Genomic DNA, 21,484 nt, shown 5'->3' with positions numbered 1-21,484 from the left:
AACCCCCTGGTGGGGAGGTCAGCCCCAGGAGCAGTGTGGGAAGCGGCCACCCCAGCCTGGGGACCAGGCCCAGGTGATGTCCTCGGGGTGCCAGAGCAGCGCTGCTCTCCCCCCCCAGCTCCTCCTGCTTCTCGCTTTCTGCCCCGGGCAGCTCCAGCTCCAGCCCCGGGCAGCCAGGGCAGGAAGATAGGGCAGGCTGCAGCGAGCAGGTGCAGGCCTCGGCCCAAGGAGAGCTGCCCAGCCCTGCTCCACACACCACCGGCCCTTTCCTGCCCTCTTCTCCCTGCCCACCCTTGCTCCGGCTGCTCCCTTCCCCTGCACACCGCAGGCGGCCGCGGAGCTCTGCCTGCGACCTTCCTGCAGCTGGGCCTGCAGAGGGGTATCCGAACAACTGCTGTGATGGGGTGGCTCAGGTCTGGCCGAGTGGAGGAGCCCGGGGCCCAGCACAGGCTGCGCTCCTCTTGGGCGTCTACCCACAGGGCCTGGACGATGGTGAGAGCGCACCTTCAGCAAGAGCACCGATGGCCCCATACAAGGGTACAGACTGGGGGCAGAGTAGCTGGAAAGCTGCCCAGCAGGAAGGGTGAACTCAAGCCACGAGTTTAACCTTTTTATAATTTTTTTAAAAAAATAAATTAAATTTAATTAAATTTTAATTTAATTTAATTTAATTTTTTTTCCCTCAGTTCCCTGCCCCATCCCAGCTGGGCAGAGGAGGGGAACCAGTGAAGGGCTCTGTGGTACTCAGCTGCCTGCTGGGTTAAACGACAGCAACTGCGTCAACTCAAGCAGCTGTGCTGGAAATTACCAATCACAACCATCATCTGAGAAAAGGAAGAAGCAAAACCCATAAAGAAACAGCTCACTACTAGCTTCTTAACCACCACGTATCCTGAGGTTTAGCAGGTTGCTGTCTGGTCCAGGAAGGACAAGGACAGGCGAATGCTGTTGCCTATTTTGCTGGGACAGGTTTTGCTTTCAGAAACTACCCGCAGTGCACTAATGAGAAAAGCAGAGCTGTGAAGAACATTTTTGAAGGCTGCTTTCCGTATTAGGGCATATGATCTGATAGGCAGTGTGCTTCCCCAGAGTGAATTCAGTGCTTAAACAGATCAACTGCAGCTATTTGATGTTGCTTGTACCTGCGGTCGCTGGGGCAGGGACTCCTGTTTTCTCTTACTGACTCCTATTTAGAAGCCTGCAATGCTCCAGCAGCAGCAAAGCGACCATCCTAAAGGCAGCAGCTCATGAATGCTACAAGCTGCCAGCTCGTGCAGGGGGCTCCTTCCCGGCCTCCTGTCGGGCCGTTCTCAGCAGTCCCAAAGACCTCCCTGTGCACGCAGGAGGCGCGCAGGATCTGCCTTCGCTGTTGTGCTCTGCTCCTGCAGACACAGAAGGTGTCTGACAGCTCTCGTGCTCGCTCTCACTCTCTCTCCATAAACACAAAGAAGTGCCCACGTGCAGCACAGGCACACAGGCAGCCAGCTGCAGGGACACGATGAAGCAGAGTGGGGCCATCAGGGCCCTTGCAGATGGGGTAAGAGCCGGCCACTTTGCTGCTCCCGGCCTGCAGTTCCGTTGCCTCCAGGCCCTCTGCGTGTGAGCTCTGCTCTGGGTGCTGGAGGGAATCAAAGACTAGCTTAGGTTGTAACTCCAACCCCCTGCCGTAGGTAGGGATGCCACCTGCTAGGTAACTACGTTTGCCTCACTACCCTCACAGGGAAGAAGTTCCTCCTAATGTCTAATCTAAATCTATCCTCTTTTAGTATAAAACCATTCCCACTGGTTCCTGGCATTGCCTACCTGAGTAAAGAGTCCTTCTCCATCCTTTTTATAAGACCCCTTTAAGTACTGAAGGGTCGCAAGGAGGTCTCCCCAGAGCCTTCTCTTCTCCAGGCTGAACAGCCCCAGCTCACTCAGCCTTTCTTCATAGGAGAGCTGGTCCAGCCCCCTGATCACCTTTGCAGCCCTCCCCTGGACTCGCTCCAGCAGGGCCACATCTTTCTTGTGCTGGGGTCCCCCATCCAGGACGTTCCCCTTATCCAGCAGCAGTTCCCCTGCGGCCTGTGGAGAGGCCCCTGGTGGAGCAGGCTGTCCCCCTGCAGCCCATGGGTCCTACTTGGAGCAGATCTCCACGCTGCAGCCTGTGGAGTGGAGCCCACGCCGGAGCAGGGGGTCTGGGGGGAGCTGTCGCCCATGGGGGACCCGAGCTGGAGCAGTTTTCTCCTGGGGGATGGACCCTGTTGTTTGGAGCCATGTGGGAGCCCCTGCAGAATCAGTTTGGGAAGGACGGCATCCCGTGGGAGGGACCCCACGTGGAGCAGGGGCAGAGAGTTACTGTGAAGGAGTGGCAGAGACGAAGCATCAGGGACTGACCGCAGCCCCCATTGCCTATTCCCCTGCACCGATCGGGGGAGGATGTAGAAGAGGGTGGATGGGGGAAGGTGTTTTTAGCTTGCTTTTAGTTCCTCACTCTTCTAGTCTGCTAATGATTGGAAAGAAATTATATTAATCTCTCTACACTGAGTCTGTATTGCCCATGCCGTAACTGGTGAGCAATCTCCCTGTTCTTAACTCAACACTTGAGCCCTTTCCATCATATTATCTCCCCTATTGTCATCAAGGAGGGCGAGTGAGAGAGCGGTTTTGGTGGAGCTCAGCTGCGTAGCAGGGTAAAACCACCACAGCAGAGCCCGGCCCTCTCTGCCGCTGTCTTCAGATATAAATATTTGAAAATGTAAAATGTATTTCAGTTTAATTAACATAATTAATATTCCTTCTTCTACAGTTTTTGAGAAATGGCATTTGCTTTCCTTTGGGTTTTTACGCAAAACTCCCGTAGGTATATCAGAAAGCCTAGTGTAAAAAAAAAAATCAATCTTTTTATGACATACTCTTATATCTTCACGTGTGTTAACTTCAGCCTGACAGGTGCTATATCACTGGCTATTTATCTGCATACATACACTTACACATACATATATATATATATATATAAAAGCACCTCCAGTGCTTGGGAACTTCTGCCCTGAACAGGTGCAGAATCCTAAAACCCTAGTTAAATGTTTGAGAAAGGTGGGCCATCACCCTGGCAATTCCAAAGAGACAGAAATCACTACAACATGCAGCCATGCCAGCCCCTGCGGCAGGCCCTGCGGCTGGGCCCGAGAACCAACCCATGCCTCTCTCAGTCACCTCTGTCCACAAGACGAAACAATGGATGCCAAAGTCACCTCGTTTAGTAAGGGCAGAAACTCCTACTGAGAAGGAGGAGGAGGAGGAAGAGGATGAGGCAGTGAGGCAGGCTACTCCAAAGCAGGGCCATCACAAGAACAGGAGGAAGAATCACAGAATCATGGAATGTGCCGAGTTGGAAGGGACCCACAGAGATCATCAAGTCCAACTCCTGGGTCCTCAAAGGACCACCCAAAAATCAGACCATGTGTCTGAGAATGTTGTCCAAAGGCTTCTTGAACTGCAGCAGGCTCGGTGCTATGACCATGTCCCTGGGGAGCCTGTCCCAGTGCCCAACCACCCTCTGGGTGCAGAACCTTTCCCTCACACCCAGCCTGACCCTCCCCTGTCCCAGCTCCATGCCGTTCCCTCGGGTCCTGTCGCTGTCCCCAGAGAGCAGAGCTCAGCGCCTGCCCCTCCGCTCCCCTCGTGAGGGAGCTGCAGGCCGCCATGAGGCCTCCCCTCAGCCTGCTCTGTGTGGGCTGAACAAACCAAGGGACCTCAGCTGCTCCTCACACGTCTTCTCCTCTACACCCTTAACCATCTCTGTAGCCCTCCTTTGGACACTCTCTAAGTTTTATGTCCTTATACCGTGGTGCCCAAACTGCACGCAGTGCTCGAGGTGAGGCTGCAGCAGGCAGAGCAGAGAAGGACAATCCCTTCCTTTGACCAGCGAGCAACGCCATGCCTGATGCACCCAGGGTGCAGTTGGCCCTCCTGGCTGCCAGCGCAGCAACTCCTCACATGTCTTCCCCTCTAGACTCTTTGCCATCTCTGGGGAATGCACTTGCTTCTCCAGCTGTTTGGTGGCCAGTAACTAGCGCTGTTCCCCAGAGCTCAGCCCTAGAGCCAGTCCCGTTCAACATTTTTATCCATGATCCGGATGCAGGAGTGAAATGCATCCTCAGCAAGTTTGCTGATAACACTCAAGTGGGAGGTGCTGTTGTCTCCCTGCAGGGATGAGAGGCCATGATGCAGAGTCTCTGATGAAGAGTCCCTCCCCAGCTTTCCTGTAGTCCCCTTTAAGTAGTGGAAAGCCACTGGAAGGTCTCCCTGGAGCCTTCTCTTCTTCAGGCTGAACAACCCCAACTCCCTCAGCCTGTCTGCAGAGGAGAGCTGCTCCAGCCCTCTGATCACCCTCATGGCCTCCTCTGGACTGGTCCATGTCCTTCTTGTAGTGGGGGCCCTAGAGCTGAACACAGTACTCAAGGTGTAGCCTCAACAGGGACGAGTACAGAGGGACAATCACTTCCCTCGCCCTGCTGGCCACACCAGTTCTGATACTAGCCAGGAGGCTGTTGGCCCTCTTGGCTACCTCAGCACACTGCTGGCTCCTGTTCAGCCCCCTGCCCACCAATCCCCCCAGCTCCCTTCCCACCAGGCAGCTTTCCAGCCACTGCCCCCAGCCTGCAGCCTTGCATGGGGTTGTTGTGCCCCAAGTGCAGGACGCGGCACTTGGCCTTGTTGAACCTCGTACAGTTGGCCTCGGCCCATCAGTCCAGCCTATCCAGGTCCCTCTGCAGAGCCTTTCTGCCCCCAGACACATCAACACTCCTGTCCACCTTGGTGTCCTCTGCCAGCTTGCTGAGGGTGCACGTGATCCCACTGCTGTGTCCTGGGAGGTGGTGCTGGGGGTGCTGTGGCAGGGGAAGTGTCCCTGGGAAGCGCCGTGCCCTTCCCTCAGCCTGTTCTCCAGGCGGGGAGAGCGTGCAGCTCTGGGGCCAAAGGAAGGCCCCGGGCCCAGGCCCTGGGCTCTTCCCTGTCCTTCCCACATGCCCAAAGCTATGGGCCTGCGGGCCCAGCTCTGCCCCATGGGACAAAGTGACAGAAGATGGACCCAGGAGAGAGAGAGGCACTGGTGCTGGGAGTGAGGTTCCAAGCACTTGAGGGCTTTAATCAGAAAGAGTGCTGTGCAGGGAAAGGCCATGCTGAAAAACTTCACAAGGACCCTGGTATGATGTTGGGTCACGGGTGTGGGTGGGCCGATGGAGCCGTTTCTGCAGTGTGCTGAGGGCTGTGCAGGGATGGGTGCCCCCCCATGGGCATGGCCACCCACCCCTGGGGCCGGAGCCCCCTCTTGCAGCCATGTCCCCAGTGTCTCCTCACGGCGCTGTCCCCAGGGTGCTGATGTAAACGTCGTCATAGCCCGTGTCCCCGTGGGGCTGTGCGGGGGCGTCCCCACCGTGGGGAGCAGGGGGCTCCTCCAGCACGGCCGCAGCATCGTCGTAGCCATCCTGGCGGTCTTGCTCAAGCTGGGCCGGGGGCGCTGCGCCAGGCACAGAGAGGCCGGGGCTCAGGATGCAGCCACAAGGGCCGCATCCCCTCACCTCCCCAGCACCACTGCTCAGCTACGGCCCCTCTCCTTAGGTCCCCTGTGCTTTCCAGTCCATGCCATGTATGCCTTCCCCTACCTGGGGTCGCCCTGAGGTCGCTCTCCTCCTCATTGCCATCCCACCTGTCATCCGCCAGCTTCATGCCAAAGCCCTTGCACAGGGAGCCTGCAGTGGAGAACTGGGCACTGGGGGCATGTCCAGGGATGGGGACAGCCCCAGGCCCCGGGGACGACCGTGCTCCCACCTGTTTGGCTGGGCACTTCCTGGTACTCGGGCATCAGGCTGTAATCCAGCTCCTCGTACACGGCCTCAGAGCCAGGATCCATGGCTCTGATGGGGCCTGAAAGGCAGTAGCATTGCATCAGCATCCGCCTCTATCCTCTATGATCCCAGGGGAACCCCCAAGGCAGTGCCCACCTTGGCGTTGCACCCGTGCGCGGTGTGCCTGCACAGCCAGGGCTGCCAGGGCCAGGCCCAGCAACGTCCCCAGGAGCACGCACAGGACCGTGGGCACGGGCACGCTCCCTGACACTGCTGTCAGTGGGGCAACGCTGCTGGTGACACCTGCAGGGATGGCCAGGGGCAGTGTGAGGCTGGGATCCGCACGGCAGCAGGAGCAGGGGTCGGTGGGCACGGGCAGAGCCACCTGTGCAAGCATGCCTCTACCGGCAGCTGCTACCTGCAGTTGTGGTGGCCCCGCTCGTGCCCTCGGTGTCCTCGTCACAGGCGATGTGGGTGACCCCGGCAGGGCCGCAGGACTGCAGGTGCCAGGGCGCCGAGGGGCAGCGCCAGAGCGAGGGGGCCCCCTCCTGGCATTGCACCCAGCCCAGCCAGGCGGGGACCGAGCCCTGTGCAGGGACGGCCTCCAGCCTCCCCCCGGTGCCACAGCCCAGCTGGCGGCAGACAACGGCAGCTGTGGCGGGGCTGGTGTCGTTGGCGCACACGCGGCCCCACGTCCCCTCGTGCAGCACCTCCAGGTGCCCGCTGCAGCTGCTTCTGCCCCCCGCCAGACGCAGCAGCCCTGCAACAACAGGGGACAGCGGGGTCACGGCACCTCACAGAGCAGCGCGCACCCCACGGGCAGTGGGGACTGCTCCCCAGCTCAGGGATCACAGTGCTCACCTGAGCACACGGCACCGGCACCACCGCCCCGGCGGCAGCCACGCCGTGCTGGGGCTGGGCAGTCCCAGAGAGCCGCCTCCGTCCCCGAGCAGCCCCCGGCACCCGGCCACAGCGTCCCCACGCCGGGCCCGAAGCGCTCAGAGCCGGGCGCCTCCAGGGCCCGTCCGCACCCCAGCTGGCGGCACACGACGTCGGCATGTGGCAGGTCCCAGGCGTCCTGGCAGACGGTGCCCCAGGTGCCCTCGCTGTACACCTCCACCCTGCCGGCGCAGCGCCCGGGGCCGCCCGCCAGCCTCAGCCGCCGGCTGCCTGCACGGGAGGGCCAGGATGGGGCTGGGGCCACCCGCTGGGCACCCGCGGCCCTTCCCGGCGCACTCACCTGAGCAGGCAACGGCCGCCTCTGTGGGGCTGTGGCTGGGCGCTGCGGCAGGCCCCGAGGCGTTGCACTGCGCCAGGCGCTCCTCAGTGCCAGCACACCGCAGCTCCTGCAGCTCCACAGGGCCCAAGCTGGCGGCCGGCACAGCGTAGACCTTCTCTGGCACACCGCAGCCCAGCTGCCGGCACGCCACGGAGGCAGCTCGGTCATCCCACGGCCCCGCAGTCACAGGGGCCCAGTGCCCGGGGCTTGTGGCCACCTCCAGCCGCCCGTCGCACCGGCTCTCCCCATCCAGCAGCTGCAGGGGCTCAGCGGCGCCTGCAAGAGCCCGGCCATGCCATGGGGACGGGAACTGCTCCCCGCCTGCCACGGGTCCCCGCGTCCCCTGCACCCACCTGAGCAGTTGACGGCGGCGGCATGGCCAGGGGGGCAGGCGGGCTCCCCCAGCACCGCCACGGGGCACTCGCCCGGGTGCCGCTCGCTCCCGCTGCAGCTCAGGGCATCGCGCCGCAGCGGCCCCGTCGCCGTGCCCATCCCAAAATGGCCTCCTGGGGGCAGGGAGGCGGCGGGGCCGCAGCCCAGGTGGCGGCACAGGACGTGGGCGTCGGGCAGGTCCCAGGTGGTGGCACACAGGGCTCCCCATGTCCCCTGCTCCTCCACCTCCACCCGCCCGGCGCAGCCCGAGCCGCCATCCGCCAAACGGAAACCAGTGTAGGCTGCAGCGAAGAGAGGGCGCTAAGGGGGCAGCAGAGCAGGGACGCACTGGGCACATCACTCTGCAAGGGTCCACCCCAGCCCCCCAGGCCCAGCACTTACGTGAGCAGACGATAGAAGCGGGGCCAGCACAGGACTGGCCGTGGGTCGGCCGCCGGGCGCAGTTGGCGAGGAGTGGCTCGCTGCCGTTGCACTCAAAGGCGCCGTCCCAGAGCGGCCCCGTTGCTGCCCCAAAATGGCCGGCACCGGGGACGGCCACTGCCATGCCGCAGCCCAGCTCCCTGCAGACCACCTGGGCGGCCTTGAGGTCCACGTGGCCGTGGCAGACGGTGGCCCAGGCGCGGCCCTGCCGCACCTCCAGCCGCCCCGAGCAGGCGCCGTCCCCTCCAGTCAGACGGGAGAACCCTGCCGGGAGAGGAGGGCTCCTGGGGCGGATGCGGACGATGGGGCTCCCTGCAGCACCGCATGTCCCCAGCTCTCACCTTGGCAGACCACAGCCCTGTTGTATTTTGTAATTCTGGTATATGGTCCCCAACCCTGAATCTTGCAGTCCCAAAGGGCCTTCTCGTTTCCGGTACAGTTGATAAAGGCTAAGCTGATGGGACCTTCCGCTTGGCCAAACCGGGAGCTGTGGTAGGCACCAGCAGCCGAGCCGCAGCCCATCTGCTGGCACACCACCTCGGCGTCCTCCATGTCCCAGGGATAGTCCGCCACCGTGCCCCAGCGTCCCCGCAGCTTCACCTCCACTCTCCCCTCACAGGGTCCCCTGCCAGCCGCCAGACGCAGCTCCACCGCCTCTGTACCGGGCACCAGCCTCAGTCCAGTCCTGGGGGTCCCAGCACGGCATCCCCAGCACCACCACCCCTCCTCACCTGTGCAGGTCACGCCCACATCCCACTCGTGGCCGCAGAAGTGTTTGCCCCAGCCAAAGTGGAGGCACTCCTCCAAGGTGGCTTCTGTCCCAAGACAGAAGATTGGATGCAGCCAGATGCGTCCCTTGCCCTGCCCAAACGGGGCATACGGGGATGTCCGGGCCACCGCACCGCAGCCCAGCTGCCGGCACACCACGCCGGCGCCGCGGTGGTCCCAGTCGAAGTCGTAGCTGCAGACAGAGCCCCACTCGCCCTCGTGCTTCACCTCCACCCGGCCGGCGCAGCGCCCGCCGCCATCCACCAGCCGCAGCTCCCCGCTGCCTGCGGGCAACCCCAGGGGCCTTGCTGAGCCCGCGGGGTGCCTGCCCCACGGCTGCTCCCTGCCCCACCGCTTGCCCACTGCCCCACGGCCAGCCCCTGCCCCACGGCCAGCCCCACCACTCACCCCCGCAGAGCTGCACGCAGAGGAGCAGCCCCAGTGCTCTGGCAGGCACCATCCTGCCCCCAGTGCCAGACGCAGCCCCGCGGCGGGGAGGGGGATATATAGGCAGCCCCCGCTGGCAGGAGCCAATGGGGGCGGCGGAGGCACCTTGTGAGCCGCTATCAAGAGGGTTATCTGCTGCCTGCCGGGGCCCAGCCTCCAATAACCTGCTCCGTGCCCAAATATGAGACTCGGCTCCGCTTCTGGCGTCATGCACCCCCCCCCGCCTCCCCACTGGGGCTCAGCACCCACATGTCCTCAAGGGGAGCCAGCCAGCACATCACCCGTGTCCCCCTGAGCTGGGGTTGGGGCTGTGCCTAAGGAGAGCAGGTCCCCGTGGGGAAAGGAGTGGCCCCAGAATAGGGTCCTGCCTCAGAACATGGCCTCCCTCAGCATCCCAGTACTCAGCCTTTGTCAGGGGGTTGGGGAAGCCTTGACCCACCTGGAACAAGCCTGGGGGTCACCGGGGAGAATCTGGTCTCTGTGCTAGCCCTGCCACGTGCAGGAGGGACATCTCCAGCCCCTTGCAGCGGCTGGTGGCACAGGGCACAAGGGGGACGGTTTCCCCCACTCGGGGACCTGGCGTCGGCACTGACCGCATGCAGCTGCTGGGCCACCTGCACTGCTGGCGATAGCATCGTGGCTTTGTGCAGCAGCGGGGATGCTACCAACGGGGCTCGGAGCCGAGGCTGAGCCCTAGGGACCCGCACAGCTTCTTGGGGACTGAGCTTCAGCATTGATAGCAGACAGTCCATGTGATACTTGCGCTGGGGGCAGAAAGAAGGAGCCCCAAAGTGGGAGGAGGAGGAGGAGGAGGCAGTCTGACCCTAGCAGCAGGCACAGGGACAGCCACAGAGCTTGGTGCGGGGGGTCCAGCTGCTGCAGGGCCAGCACAAAAGCCCCCAGCTTTAGAAGGGGCCAGGAGCAGGGGCCCAGCCCTCCCTGCCCGTGTCCCTGTGTGCAGCCCGGTGCTGGGGCAGGAGGAAGTGTGTGCCGGATGCGCAGGCGCTGATCAAAAGCAAAGCCCTGCCCGTACGCAGGGCCGGGACACAGGGCATTGCCCTTCTGGCACAGCCCCACTGCAGGAGGAGCGCGTGGCAGCACGGCTCGCTGGGGACTGGGGGCTCCTGGGTCCACGGCTGCAGGGCCGGGCTCTGCCAAGGGGCTGCAGCTCCCGGGCTGCTCAGAAAGGCCCGGGCCGGGCTTCAGCCCGCAGGACCTTGCCGTGCCGGCAAGCTGGGCACCCAGCCCCAAACCCCCTGGTGGGGAGGTCAGCCCCAGGAGCAGAGTGGGAAGCTGCCGCCCCAGCCTGGGGTCCAGGCCCAGGTGATGTCCTCGGGGTGCCAGAGCAGCGCTGCTCTCCCCCCCGAGCTCCTTCCGCTTCTCGCTTTCTGCCCCAGGCAGCTCCAGCTCCAGCCCCGGGCAGCCAGGGCAGGAAGATAGGACAGGCTGCGGCAAGCAGGCACATGCCTCGGCCCAAGTTCTGCCCAGCCCTGCTCCACACACCACCAGCCCTTTCATGCCCTCTGTTTTATGTATTTATTTATTTTTCTGAGTTCTCTGCCCCATCCCACTTGGGCAGGGGAGGGGAGCCAGTGAAGGGCTCTGTGGTACTCAGCTGCCTGCTGGGTTAAACGACAGCAACCTGCGCCAACTCAAGCAGCTGTGCTGGAAATTACCAATCACAACCATCATCTGAGAAAAGGAAGAAGCAAAACCCATAAAGGAACAGCTCACTACCAGCTTCTTAACCACCACATATCCTGAGGTTTAGCAGGTTGCTGTCTGGTCCAGGAAGGACAAGGACAGGCGAATGCTGTTGCCTATTTTGCTGGGACAGGTTTTGCTTTCAGAAACTACCCGCAGTGCACTAATGAGAAAAACAGAGCTGTGAAGAACATTTTTGAAGGCTGCTTTCCATATCAGGGCATATGATCTGATAGGCAGTGTGCTTCCCCAGAGTGAATTCAGTGCTTAAACAGATTAACTGCAGCTATTTGATGTTGCTTGTACCTGTGGTCGCTGGGGCAGGGACTCCTGGTTTCTCTTACTGACTCCTATTTAGAAGCCTGCAATGCTCCAGCAGCAGCAAAGCAACCATCCTAAAGGCAGCAGCTCATGAATGCTACAAGCTGCCAGCTCGTGCAGGGGGCTCCTTCCCGGCCTCCTGTCGGGCCGTTCTCAGCAGTCCCAAAGACCTCCCTGTGCACGCAGGAGGCACGCAGGATCTGCCTTCGCTGTTGTGCTCTGCTCCTGCAGACGCAGAAGGTGTCTGACAGCTCTCTTGTGCTCGCTCTCACTCTCTCCATAAACACAAAGAAGTGCCCACGTGCAGCACAGGCACACAGGCAGCCAGCTGCAGGGACACGATGAAGCAGAGTGGGGCCATCAGGGCCCTTGCAGATGGGGGAAGAGCCGGCCAACTTTGCTGCTCCTGGCTCGCAATGCCCTTACCTCCGGCCTCCGACTGCATGTGAGCTCTGCTCTGGGTGCTGGAGAGAATCAAAGAGTGGCTTGGGTTGGAGGTGGTGTTAAAGATCATCTAACTCCAACACCCTTCCATAGGCAGGGATGCCACCGACTAGGTCAGGTTGGCCAAGGCCCCCTCCAGCCTGGCCTTGAACACCTCCAGGAACGGGGTATCCACAACTTCTCCTGGCAACCTCTTCCAGTGGTTCACTACCCTTACAAGGAAGAAGTTTCTCCTGACGTCAAACCTAAAAGAGCATCTAACTCCAACCCCCTGCCATAGGCAGGGATGCCACCCAAACAGACAGCCAAAGCTGCCACAAGCTGACCCCAAGGGAAGGGCTGATGGGGTGGTGTTGGTGGGGCCACAAGCAACAGCAAGGATGCTCCAGGCACGGAGCCATGTTGGAGCAGTTCTTGAAGAGCTGCTGCCTGTGGGCAGCCCCCGCAGGCTCAGTTCGGGAAGGACGGCATCCCGTGGGAGGGACCCACGTGGAGCAGGGGCAGAGAGTGACCGTGAAGGAGTGGCAGAGACGAAGCATCAGGGACTGACCGCAGCCCCCATTGCCTGTTCCCCTGCACCGATCGGGGGAGGATGTAGAAGAGGGTGGATGGGGGAAGGTGTTTTTAGCTTGCTTTTAGTTCCTCACTCTTCTAGTCTGCTAATGATTGGAAAGAAATTATATTAATCTCTCTACACTGAGTCTGTATTGCCCATGCCGTAACTGGTGAGCAATCTCCCTGTCCTTAACTCAACACTTGAGCCCTTTCCATCATATTATCTCCCCTATTGTCATCAAGGAGGGCGAGTGAGAGAGCGGTTTTGGTGGAGCTCAGCTGCGTAGCAGGGTAAAACCACCACAGCAGAGCCCGGCCCTCTCTGCCGCTGTCTTCAGATATAAATATTTGAAAATGTAAAATGTATTTCAGTTTAATTAACATAATTAATATTCCTTTTTCTTCAGTTTTTGAGAAATGGCATTTGCTTTCCTTTGGGTTTTTACTCAAAACTCCCGTAGGCATATCAGAAAGCCTAGTGTAAAAAAAAAAATCAATCTTTTTATGACATACTCTTATATCTTCACGTGTGTTAACTTCAGCCTGACAGGCGCTATATCACTGGCTATTTATCTGCATACATACACTTACACATACGTATATATATACATACATAAGCACCTCCAATGCTTGGGAACTTCTGCCCTGAACACGTGCAGAATCCTAAAAACCTAGATAAATGTTTGAGAAAGGTGGGCCATCACCCTGGCAATTCCAAAGAGACAGAAATCACTACAACATGCAGCCATGCCAGCCCCTGCGGCAGGCCCTGCGGCTGGGCCCGAGAACCAACCCATGCCTCTCTCAGTCACCTCTGTCCACAAGACGAAACAATGGATGCCAAAATCATCTCTTTTAGTAAGGGCAGAAACTCCTACTGAGAAGGAGGAGGAGGAAGAGGACGAGGCAGGCTACTCCAAGGCAGGGCCACGTGGCCATGGCAGGAGGAAGAATCACAGAATCATGGAACATGCCGAGTTGGAAGGGACCCACAAGGATCATCGAGTCCAACTCCTGGGTCCTCAAAGGACCACCCAAAAATCAGACCATGTGTCTGAGAATGTTGTCCAAAGGCTTCTTGAACTGCAGCAGGCTCGGTGCTATGACCATGTCCCTGGGGAGCCTGTCCCAGTGCCCAACCACCCTCTGAGTGCAGAACCTTTCCCTAATACCCAGCCTGACCCTCCCCAGTCCCAGCTCCATGCCGTTCCCTCGGGTCCTGTCGCTGTCCCCAGAGAGCAGAGCTCAGCGCCTGCCCCTCCGCTCCCCTCGTGAGGGAGCTGCAGGCCGCCATGAGGCCTCCCCTCAGCCTGCTCTGTGTGGGCTAAACAAACCAAGGGACCTCAGCTGCTCCTCACACATCCTCCCCTATAGACCCTTAACCATCTCTGGGGAATGCGCTTGCTTCTCCAGCTGTTTGGTGGCCAGTAACTAGCGCTGTTCCCCAGAGCTCAGCTCTAGGGCCAGTCCCGTTCAACATTTTTATCCATGATTCAGATGCAGGAATGGAATGCATCCTCAGCAAGTTTGCTGATAACACTCAAGTGGGAGGTGCTGTTGCCTCCCTGCAGGGATGAGAGGCCATGATGCAGAGTCTCTGATGAAGAGTCCCTCCCCAGCTTTCCTGTAGTCCCCTTTAAGTAGTGGAAAGCCACTGGAAGGTCTCCCTGGAGCCTTCTCTTCTTCAGGCTGAACAACCCCAACTCTCTCAGCCTGTCTGCAGAGGAGAGCTGCTCCAGCCCTCTGATCACCCTCATGGCCTCCTCTGGACCGGTCGATGTCCTTCTTTTAGTGGGGGCCCTAGAGCTGAGCACAGTACTCAAGGTGTAGCCTCAACAGGGACGAGTACAGAGGGACAATCACTTCCCTCGCCCTGCTGGCCACACCAGTTCTGATACTAGCCAGGAGGCTGTTGGCCCTCTTGGCCACGTCAGCACACCGCTGGCTCCTGTTCAGCCCCCTGCCCACCAATCCCCCCAGCTCCCTTCCCACCAGGCAGCTTTCCAGCCTCTCTGCCCTCAGCCTGCAGCCTTGCATGGGGTTGTTGTGCCCCAAGTGCAGGACGCGGCACTTGGCCTTGAACCTCGTACAGTTGGCCTCGGCCCATCAGTCCAGCCTATCCAGGTCCCTCTGTAGAGCCTTTCTGCCCTCAGGCACATCAACACTCCTGTCCACCTTGATGACCTCTGCTGGCTTGCTGAGGGTGCATGCGATCCCCTCGCCGTGCCCCGGGCAGGTGGCGCTGTGGGTGCTGGGGCAGGGGAAGTGTCCCTGGGACTTGCCATGCCATTCCCTAGGCCTGTTCTCCTGGCTGGGAGAGCGTGCATCTCTGGGGCCAATGGAAGGCCCCGGGGCCAGGCCCTGGGCTCTTCCCCATCCTTCCTGCATGCCCAGAGCCATGGGGATGTGCCTGAGGGCCCAGCTCTGCCCTGTGGCCCCGAGGGACAGACGACGGGCCCAGGAGAGAGAGAGGCGCCGGTGCTGGGAGTGAGGTTCCAAGCACTTGGGGACTTTAATCAGAAAGAGTGCTGTGCAGGGAAAGGCCATGCTGAAAAACTTCACAAGGACCCTGGCATGACGTTGGGCCACGGGTGCGGGTGGGCCGATGGAGCCGTTTCTGCAGTGTGCTGAGGGCTGTGCAGGGATGGGTGCCCCCCCATGGGCATGGCCACCCGTCTCTGGGGCCGGAGCCCCCTCTTGCAGCCATGTCCCCAGTGTCTCCTCACGGCGCTGTCCCCAGGGTGCTGACATCAACGTCGTCATAGCCCGTGTCCCCGTGGCACTGCGCCGGGGCGTCCCCGCTGTGGGGAGCGGGGGACTCCTCCGGCACGGCTGCAGCATCGTCGTAGCCATCCAGGGGGCTGTGCCTGGACTGGACTGGGGGGGCTGTGCCAGGCATGGAGGGGGTGGGGCTGAGGATGCAGCCACAAGGGCCACATCCCCTCACCTCCCCAGCACCACTGCTTGCCCATGACCCTTCTCCTTGGGTCCCCTGTGCCTTCCAGTCCATGCCGAGTTCCACTTCCCCTACCTGGGGCCGCCCCTGTGTCGTTCTCCTCCTCATTGCCATCCCTGCTGTTTATCGTCAGATTCATGCCTGAGCCCTTCGACAGGGAGCCTGAGGTGGTGAATGGGGCGTTAGGTGCTCGGCCTGGGATGGAGACAGCCCCAAGCCCCGGGGACAACAATGCTCCCACCTGTGTTGCTGGGCACCTCCTGGTACTCAGGCATCAGGCTGTAATCCAGCTCCTCGTACACGGCCTCAGAGCCAACGTCCGTGGCTTTGACAGGGTCTGCAAGGAAGTACACGTGGCAAAGGCATGATCCACTGTTCCCCACAGCCCCATGGAGACTCCCAAAGTAGCACCCACCTCGGCGCTGCACCCGTGCGCGGTGTGCCTGCACAGCCAGGGCTGCCAGGGCCAGGCCCAGAAACGTCCCCAGGAGCACGCACAGGACCGTGGGCACGGGCACGCTCCCCGACACTGCTGTCAGTGGGGCAACGCTGCTGGTGACACCTGCAGGGATGGCCAGGGGCAGCGTGAGGCCGGGATCCGCACGGCAGCAGCGGCAGTGGGCTGTGGGCACGGGCAGAGCCACCTGTGCAAGCATGCCTCTACCGGCAGCTGCTACCTGCAGTTGTGGTGGCCCCGCTCGTTCCCTCGGTGTCCTCGTCACAGGCGATGTGGGTGACCCCGGCAGGACCGCAGGACTGCAGGTGCCAGGGCGCCGAGGGGCAGCGCCAGAGCGAGGGGGCCCCCTCCTGGCATTGCACCCAGCCCAGCCAGGCGGGGACCGAGCCCTGTGCGGGGACGGCCTCCAGCCTCCCCCCGGTGCCACAGCCCAGCTGGCGGCAGACAACGGCAGCTGTGGCGGGGCTGGTGTTGTTGGCGCACACGCGGCCCCACGTCCCCTCGTGCAGCACCTCCAGGTGCCCGCTGCAGCTGCTGCTGCCCCCCGCCAGACGCAGCAGCCCTGCAACAACAGGGGATAGCGGGGTCACGGCACCTCATGGGGCAGCGCGCACCCCACGGGCAGTGGGGACTGCTCCCCAGCTCAGGGATCACAGTGCTCACCTGAGCACACGGCACCGGCACCACCGCCCCGGTGGCAGCCATGCCGTGCTGGGGCTGGGCAGTCCCAGAGAGCCGCCTCCGTCCCCGAGCAGCCCCCGGCACCCGGCCACAGCGTCCCCACGCCGGGCCCGAAGCGCTCAGAGCCGGGCGCCTCCAGGGCCCGTCCGCACCCCAGCTGGCGGCACACGACGTCGGCATGTGGCAGGTCCCAGGCGTCCTGGCAGACGGTGCCCCAGGTGCCCTCGCTGTACACCTCCACCCTGCCGGCGCAGTGCCCGGGGCCACCCGCCAGCCTCAGCCGCCGGCTGCCTGCATGGGAGGGTCAGGATGGGGCTGGGGGCACCCGCTGGGCACCCGCGGCCCTTCCCGGCGCACTCACCTGAGCAGGCAACGGCCGCCTCTGTGCGGCTGTGGCTGGGCGCTGCGGCAGGCCCTGAGGCGTTGCATTGCGCCAGGCGCTCCTCAGTGCCAGCACACCGCAGCTCCTGCAGCTCCACAGGGCCCAAGCTGGCGGCCGGCACAGCGTAGACCTTCTCTGGCACACCGCAGCTCAGCTGCCGGCACGCCACGGAGGCAGCTCGGTCATCCCAAGGCCCCGCAGTCACACGGGCCCAGTCCCCGGGGCTTGTGGCCACCTCCAGCCGCCCGTCGCACCGGCTCTCCCCGTCCAGCAGCCGCACGGGCTCAGCGGCGCCTGCAAGAGCCCGGCCATGCCATGGGGATGGGCACTGCTCCCCGCCTGCCACGGGTCCCCGCGTCCCCTGCACCCACCTGAGCAGTTGACGGCGGCGGCATGGCCAGGGGGGCAGGCGGGCTCCCCCAGCACTGCCACGGGGCACTCGCCCGGGTGCCGCTCGCTCCCGCTGCAGCTCAGGGCATCGCGCCGCAGCGGCCCCGTCACCGTGCCCGTCCCAAAATGGCCTCCTGGGGGCAGGGAGGCGGCGGGGCCGCAGCCCAGGTGGCGGCACAGGACGTGGGCGTCGGGCAGGTCCCAGGCGGTGGCACACAGGGCTCCCCATGTCCCCTGCTCCTCCACCTCCACCCGCCCGGCGCAGCCTGAGCCGCCATCCGCCAAACGGAAACCGGTGTAGGCTGCAGCGAAGAGAGGGCACTGGGGGGGCAGCAGACCAGGGACCCACTGGGCACACCACTCTGCAAGGGTCCACCCCAGCCCCCCAGCCCCAGCACTTACGTGAGCAGACGATAGAAGCGGGGCCAGCACAGGACTGGCTGTGGGTTGGCCGCCGGGCGCAGTTGGCGAGGAGTGGCTCGCTGCCGTTGCACTCAAAGGCGCCGTCCCAGAGCGGCCCCGTTGCTGCCCCAAAATGGCCGGCACCGGGGACGGCCACTGCCATGCCGCAGCCCAGCTCCCTGCAGACCACCTGGGCGGCCTTGAGGTCCACGTGGCCGTGGCAGACGGTGGCCCAGGCGCGGCCCTGCCGCACCTCCAGCCGCCCCGAGCAGGCGCCGTCCCCTCCAGTCAGACGGGAGAACCCTGCCGGGAGAGGAGGGCTCCTGGGGCGGATGTGGACGATGGGGCTCCCTGCAGCACTGCATGTCCCCAGCTCTCACCTTGGCAGACCACAGCAGTGTCATACTTATGTGGACTCTTATAGGGTCCCCAGCCCAAAATGTTACAGCTCCATAAGGCCTTCTCATTGCCATTACAGTCGACAACAGCAAAGCTGAGAGGACCCTCAGCTTGGCCAAAGAGGGAGCTGTGGTAGGCACCAGCGGCCGAGCCACAGCCCATCTGCTGGCACACTACCTCGGCGTCCTCCATATCCCACTTGTCATCTGCCACCGTGCCCCAGCGTCCCCGCAGCTTCACCTCCACTCTCCCCTCACAGGGTCCCCTGCCAGCCGCCAGACGCAGCTCCAGCGCCTCTGCACCAGGGACCAACCTCAGTCCAGTCCTGGGGGTTCCCGGGACGGTATCCCCAGTACCACCACCCCGCCTCACCTGTGCAGGTCACGCCCACATCCCGGTCATGGTCGCAGAAGTGCTTGCCCCAGCCATAATGAGGACAGTCCTGCAAGGTGGCCTCAGAGCCACGGCAGAAGAAGGGGTGCAGCCAGATGCGTCCCTTGCCCTGCCCAAACGGGGCGTACGGGGATGCTCGGGCCACCGCACCGCAGCCCAGCTGCCGGCACACCACGCCGGCGCCGTGGTGGTCCCAGTCGAAGTCGTAGCTGCAGACGGAGCCCCACTCGCCCTCGTGCTTCACCTCCACCCGGCCGGCGCAGCGCCCGCCGCCATCCACCAGCCGCAGCTCCCCGCTGCCTGCGGGCAACCCCAGGGACCTTGCTGAGCCCGCGGGGTGCCTGCCCCACGGCTGCTCCCTGCCCCACCGCTTGCCCACTGCCCCACGGCCAGCCCCTGCCCCACGGCCAGCCCCACCACTCACCCCCGCAGAGCTGCACGCAGAGGAGCAGCCCCAGTGCTCTGGCAGGCACCATCCTGCCCCCAGTGCCAGACGCAGCCCCGCGGCGGGGAGGGGGATATATAGGCAGCCCCCGCTGGCAGGAGCCAATGGGGGCGGCGGAGGCACCTTGTGAGCCGCTATCAGGAGGTTATCTGCTGCCTGCCGGGGCCCAGCCTCCAATAACCTGCTCCGTGCCCAAATATGAGACTCGGCTCCGCTTCTGGCGTCATGTACCCCCCCCGCCTCCCCACTGGGGCTCAGCACCCACATGTCCTCAAGGGGAGCCAGCCAGCACATCACCCGTGTCCCCCTGAGCTGGGGTTGGGGCTGTGCCCAAGGAGAGCAGGTCCCCATGGGGACAGGAGAGGCCCCAGAATAGGGTCCTCCCTCAGAACATGGCCTCCCTCAGCACCCCAGTACTCAGCCTTTGTCGGGGGTTTAGGAAGCCTTGACCCACCTGGAACAAGCCTGGGGGTCTCCAGGGAGAATCTGGTCTCTGTGCTAGCCCTGCCACATGCAGGAGGGACATCTCCAGCCCCTTGCAGCGGCTGGTGGCACAGGGCACAAGGGGGACGGTTTCCCCCACTCGGGGACCTGGCGTCGGCACCGACCTCATGCAGCTGCTGGGCCACCTGCACTGCTGGCGATAGCATCGTGGCTTTGTGCAGCAGCGGGGATGCTACCAACGGGGCTCGGAGCCGAGGCTGAGCCCTAGGGACCTGCGCGGCTTCTTGGGCAGTGAGGGGAACGAGGAGGAGAAGACAGCCTGACGTTAGCAGCAGGCACAGAGACAGCCACAGAGTGCAGCATGGTGTGGGGGGGGTCCAGCTGCTGCAGGGCCAGCACAGAAGCCCCCAGCTTTAGAAGGGGCCAGGAGCAGGGGCCCAGCCCTCCCTGCCCATGTCCCTGTGTGCAGCCCGGTGCTGGGGCAGGAGGAAGTGTGTGCCGGATGCGCAGGCATCGCTCAAAAGCGAAGCCCTGCCCGTACGCAGGGCCGAGACACAGGGCATTGCCCTTCTGGCACAGCCCCACTGCAGGAGGAGCGCGTGGCAGCACGGCTCGCTGGGGACAGGGGGCTCCTGGGTCCACGGCTGCAGGTTCGGGCTCTGCCAAGGGGCTGCAGCTCCCGGGCTGCTCAGAAAGGCCCGGGCCGGGCTTCAGCGTGCAGGACCGTGCCATGCTGGCAAGCTGGGCACCCAGCCCCAAACCCCCTGGTGGGGAGGTCAGCCCCAGGAGCAGAGTGGGAAGCGGCCACCCCAGCCTGGGGACCAGGCCCAGGGGACGTCCTCGGGGTGCCAGGGCAGCGCTGCTCTCCCCCCCCCCAGCTCCTCCTGCTTCTCGCTTTCTGCCCCGGGCAGCTCCAGCTCCAGCCCCGGGCAGCCAGGGCAGGAAGATAGGACAGGCTGCAGCGAGCAGGCGCAGGCCTCGGCCCAAGGAGAGCTGCCCAGCCCCACTCCACTTGTCACCAGCCCTTTTGTGCTCTCTTTTTTTTTTTTTCCTCAATTCTCTGCCCCATCCCACTTGGGCAGGGGAAGGGGACCAGTGAAGGGCTCTGTGGTACTCAGCTGCCTGCTGGGTTAAACGACAGCAACCTGCGCCAACTCAAGCAGCTGTGCTGGAAATTACCAATCACAACCATCATCTGAGGAAAGGAAGAAGCAAAACCCATAAAGAAACAGCTCACTACTAGCTTCTTAACCACCGCGTATCCTGAGGTTTAGCAGGTTGCTGTCTGGTCCAGGAAGGACAAGGACAGGCGAATGCTGTTGCCTATTTTGCTGGGACAGGTTTTGCTTTCAGAAACTACCCGCAGTGCACTAATGAGAAAAGCAGAGCTGTGAAGAGCATTGTTGAAGGCTGTTTTCCATATTAGGGCATATGATCTGATAGGCAGTGTGCTTCCCCAGAGTGAATTCAGTGCTTAAACAGATTAACTGCAGCTATTTGATGTTGCTTGTACCTGTGGTCGCTGGGGCAGGGACTCCTGTTTTCTCTTACTGACTCCTATTTAGAAGCCTGCAATGCTCCAGCAGCAGCAAAGCGACCATCCTAAAGGCAGCAGCTCATGAATGCTACAAGCTGCCAGCTCGTGCAGGGGGCTCCTTCCTGGCCTCCTGTCGGGCCGTTCTCGGCAGTCCCAAAGACCTCCCTGTGCACGCAGGAGGCGCGCAGGATCTGCCTTCGCTGTTGTGCTCTGCTCCTGCAGACACAGGAGGGGTCTGACAGCTCTCGTGCTCGCTCTCACTCTCTCTCCATGAGCACAAGAGAAGTGCCCACGTGCAGCACAGGCACACAGGCAGCCAGCTGCAGGGACACAATGAAGCAGAGCAGGGCCATCAGGGCCCCTTTTCTGCTCCCGGCCTGCAGTGCCCTCGCCTTGGGCCCCGACTGCGTGTGAGCTCTGCTCTGGGTGCTGGGGTGAATCAAAGAGTGGCTTGGGTTGGAAGGGATGTTAAAGACCATCTAACTCCAACCCTCTGCCATAGGCAGGGATGCCACCCAAACAGACAGCCAAAGCTGCCACCAGCTGACCCCAAGGGAAGGGCTGCTGGGGTGGTGTTGGTGGGGCCACAAGCAGCAGCAAGGATGCTCCAGCCACCGTGCCATAGCTCTGGAGGGAGCAGAAGTGGCAGCTGGGGCTTATGGGGTCATGTCAGCTACAAGGGGAGGAAGTCAAAACGCCGTCCAGGAAAGAAAGGCACGCATCTTGTTTTAGATATCTTTATTTTGTGGCAGCCTAGGTCGAGGACTGAGAGCCTCCCCATTGTTCCTTGCAGTCATGACTGGTGCTTCTGCAGGGTGCCTGCCTAGTGCTGCCATCGG

General features: G+C 62.4%; 3 protein-coding genes across 10 annotated transcripts; all 3 read right to left on the bottom strand.

Moving 5' to 3' along the window:
• Positions 1-5,336: 5,336 nt before the first annotated feature.
• LOC310899937 (antigen WC1.1-like) lies at positions 5,337-6,225 on the bottom strand (the record flags this gene model as incomplete). Its single annotated transcript, XM_083837081.1, has 4 exons — positions 5,337-5,500; positions 5,646-5,732; positions 5,812-5,907; positions 5,985-6,225. The coding sequence occupies 4 exons, from the start codon at positions 6,223-6,225 to the stop codon at positions 5,337-5,339; spliced, it is 588 nt and encodes a 195-aa protein (XP_083693207.1).
• On the bottom strand, positions 5,493-10,843 carry LOC310899902 (scavenger receptor cysteine-rich type 1 protein M130-like). Of its 4 annotated transcripts, XM_083836965.1 has the most exons (6): positions 8,652-10,843; positions 8,262-8,576; positions 7,882-8,184; positions 7,461-7,781; positions 7,069-7,383; positions 5,493-6,998 (listed from the first exon to the last, which is right to left on the bottom strand). In XM_083836965.1, the coding sequence occupies exons 1-6, from the start codon at positions 9,343-9,345 to the stop codon at positions 6,670-6,672; spliced, it is 2,277 nt and encodes a 758-aa protein (XP_083693091.1). In that variant the 5' UTR covers positions 9,346-10,843; the 3' UTR covers positions 5,493-6,669. The 4 variants fall into 4 exon arrangements, with proteins under 4 accessions (XP_083693091.1, XP_083693090.1, XP_083693092.1 ...); XM_083836964.1 differs by having other exon boundaries at positions 7,069-8,184; positions 8,652-10,841; XM_083836966.1 differs by having other exon boundaries at positions 7,069-8,184; positions 8,262-8,972; positions 9,097-9,292.
• A 3,009-nt stretch (positions 10,844-13,852) lies between these two features.
• LOC310899889 (scavenger receptor cysteine-rich domain-containing protein SCART1-like) lies at positions 13,853-21,109 on the bottom strand. 5 transcript variants are annotated; one of them, XM_083836914.1, is made up of 9 exons: positions 18,199-21,109; positions 17,808-18,122; positions 17,428-17,730; positions 17,007-17,327; positions 16,615-16,929; positions 16,236-16,544; positions 15,793-16,134; positions 15,357-15,677; positions 13,854-15,277 (listed from the first exon to the last, which is right to left on the bottom strand). In XM_083836914.1, the coding sequence occupies exons 1-9, from the start codon at positions 19,013-19,015 to the stop codon at positions 14,919-14,921; spliced, it is 3,402 nt and encodes a 1,133-aa protein (XP_083693040.1). In that variant the 5' UTR covers positions 19,016-21,109; the 3' UTR covers positions 13,854-14,918. The 5 variants fall into 5 exon arrangements, with proteins under 5 accessions (XP_083693041.1, XP_083693040.1, XP_083693039.1 ...); XM_083836915.1 differs by having other exon boundaries at positions 13,853-15,277; positions 16,615-17,730; positions 18,199-18,519; positions 18,644-21,109; XM_083836913.1 differs by having other exon boundaries at positions 13,854-15,045; positions 15,191-15,277; positions 16,615-17,730.
• Positions 21,110-21,484: the final 375 nt, after the last annotated feature.

Source organism: Anser anser (genome assembly GCF_964211835.1).
Source record: "Anser anser genome assembly, chromosome: 5".
Lineage (NCBI taxonomy): Eukaryota > Metazoa > Chordata > Aves > Anseriformes > Anatidae > Anser > Anser anser.
This window is presented reverse-complemented; position numbering and strand designations above follow the sequence as displayed.